The 1869-nt window shown below is 32.0% G+C and overlaps 1 protein-coding gene across 1 annotated transcript in view; it reads right to left on the bottom strand.

Moving 5' to 3' along the window:
• The window catches only part of isl2 (ISL LIM homeobox 2), a 24673-nt gene extending 23340 nt beyond the window's left edge, over positions 1-1333 (bottom strand). Inside the window, exon 1 of the mRNA XM_062963023.1 lies at positions 1045-1333. Coding sequence (XP_062819093.1) covers positions 1045-1102 — 58 coding nt within the window. The 5' untranslated portion in view covers positions 1103-1333. The remainder of the gene's footprint in view (positions 1-1044) is intronic.
• Between the last annotated feature and the right edge of the window lie 536 nt (positions 1334-1869).

Below are 1869 nucleotides of genomic sequence, written 5' to 3'. Positions count from 1 at the left end.
TATGGTGATGATGATTATTATTATATGTATTACTAGCAATACAATATTATATATTATGGTGATGATTATTATTATATGTATTACTAGCAATACAATATTATATATTATGGTGATGATGATTATTATTATATGTATTACTAGCAATACAATATTATATATTATGGTGATGATTATTATTGTATGTATTATTAGCAATACAATATATATTATGAAGATGATGATGATTATTATATGTATTCTTAGCAATACAATATTATATATTATGAAGATGATGATTATTATATGTTTTACTAGCAATACAATATTATATATTATGGTGATGATGATTATTATATGTATTACTAGCAATACAATATTCTATATTATGAAGATGATGATGATTATTATATGTATTACTAGCAATACAATATTCTATATTATGAAGATGATGATGATTATTATATGTATTATTAGCAATACAATATTCTATATTATGAAGATGATGATGATTATTATATGTATTACTAGCAATACAATATTCTATATTATGAAGATGATGATGATGATTATATGTATTATTAGCAATACAATATTCTATATTATGAAGATGATGATGATTATTATATGTATTACTAGCAATACAATATTCTATATTATGAAGATGATGATGATTATTATATGTATTACTAGCAATACAATATTCTATATTATGAAGATGATGATGATTATTATATGTATTACTAGCAATACAATATTATATATTATGAAGATGATGATGATTATTATATGTATTACTAGCAATACAATATTATATATTATGGTGATGATTATTATTATATGTATTACTAGCAATACAATATTCTATATTATGAAGATGATGATGATTATTATATGTATTATTAGCAATACAATATTCTATTGCTCTTTCTCTGCCTTCTCAATGGAGATCTGGTGAAAGCAAAACCTTGCACAAACTTGCACCTTCCAAAAGACTCCACAAAGTATCCCAAACCCAGGAAAAAAAAAATGAGAAATGAGAGAAATAATAAACCAATTAGCACTTACTTTTGGGAGGGTCCCCCATGGCACCCAGGAAGGAGAGTGGGAAGATAATATCCACCATGCAGAAGGATGCCTTGAGGTGCCAAGGGGAAAAAACAGGATGCCAAAAAAGAATAATAATAATAATAATAGTAATAATAGTAATAATAATATCCGGCGCCTGCTCTGTGGAGCGGTGTGTGGCTGAAGGCAGCTGCGCCCGGAGGCTCTGACTGCCCCCCTCCCGCCCGGGAGCCCTGGATGTCCCCTACGCAGCATGACGTCAGCAGGGCCGGGACCACCCACCTGGGAGGGGAGGGGCCAAGCCCGTGACGTCAGACCCCGGGCACGGGGGGGGGGGAAGGCGGGCGCTGATTGGACGGCGCGGGAACAATGGACCAAGCAGAAGGAGGAGGAGGAGTTTCAGGCAAGAGAAGGTCCTTGCTTCTGGGTTGCTTGCTGTGAGTTTTCCGGGCTTTATAGCCATATATAGATAGATATATTTATATATAGATAGATATATCCCAGAAGCACTCTCTCCTGACATTTCGCCTGATTTTTATGGCAGAGGTTGGATAGCCATACATATATATATATATATATATATATATATAGAGGCTGCTTTATAGTCTCATATATATATATATATATATATATATATATATATATATATATATGTTCCAGAAGCACTTTCTCCTGACATTTCGCCTGATTTTTATGGCAGAGGTTGGATAGCCATATATATAGGCTGCTTTATAGTCTCTCTCATATATATATATATATATATATATATATATATATATATCCCAGAAGCACTCTCTCCTGACATTTCGCCTGATTTTTATGGCA

This window comes from Anolis carolinensis, unplaced genomic scaffold (assembly GCF_035594765.1).
Source record: "Anolis carolinensis isolate JA03-04 unplaced genomic scaffold, rAnoCar3.1.pri scaffold_11, whole genome shotgun sequence".
Taxonomy (NCBI): Eukaryota; Metazoa; Chordata; class Lepidosauria; order Squamata; family Dactyloidae; genus Anolis; species Anolis carolinensis.
This window is presented reverse-complemented; position numbering and strand designations above follow the sequence as displayed.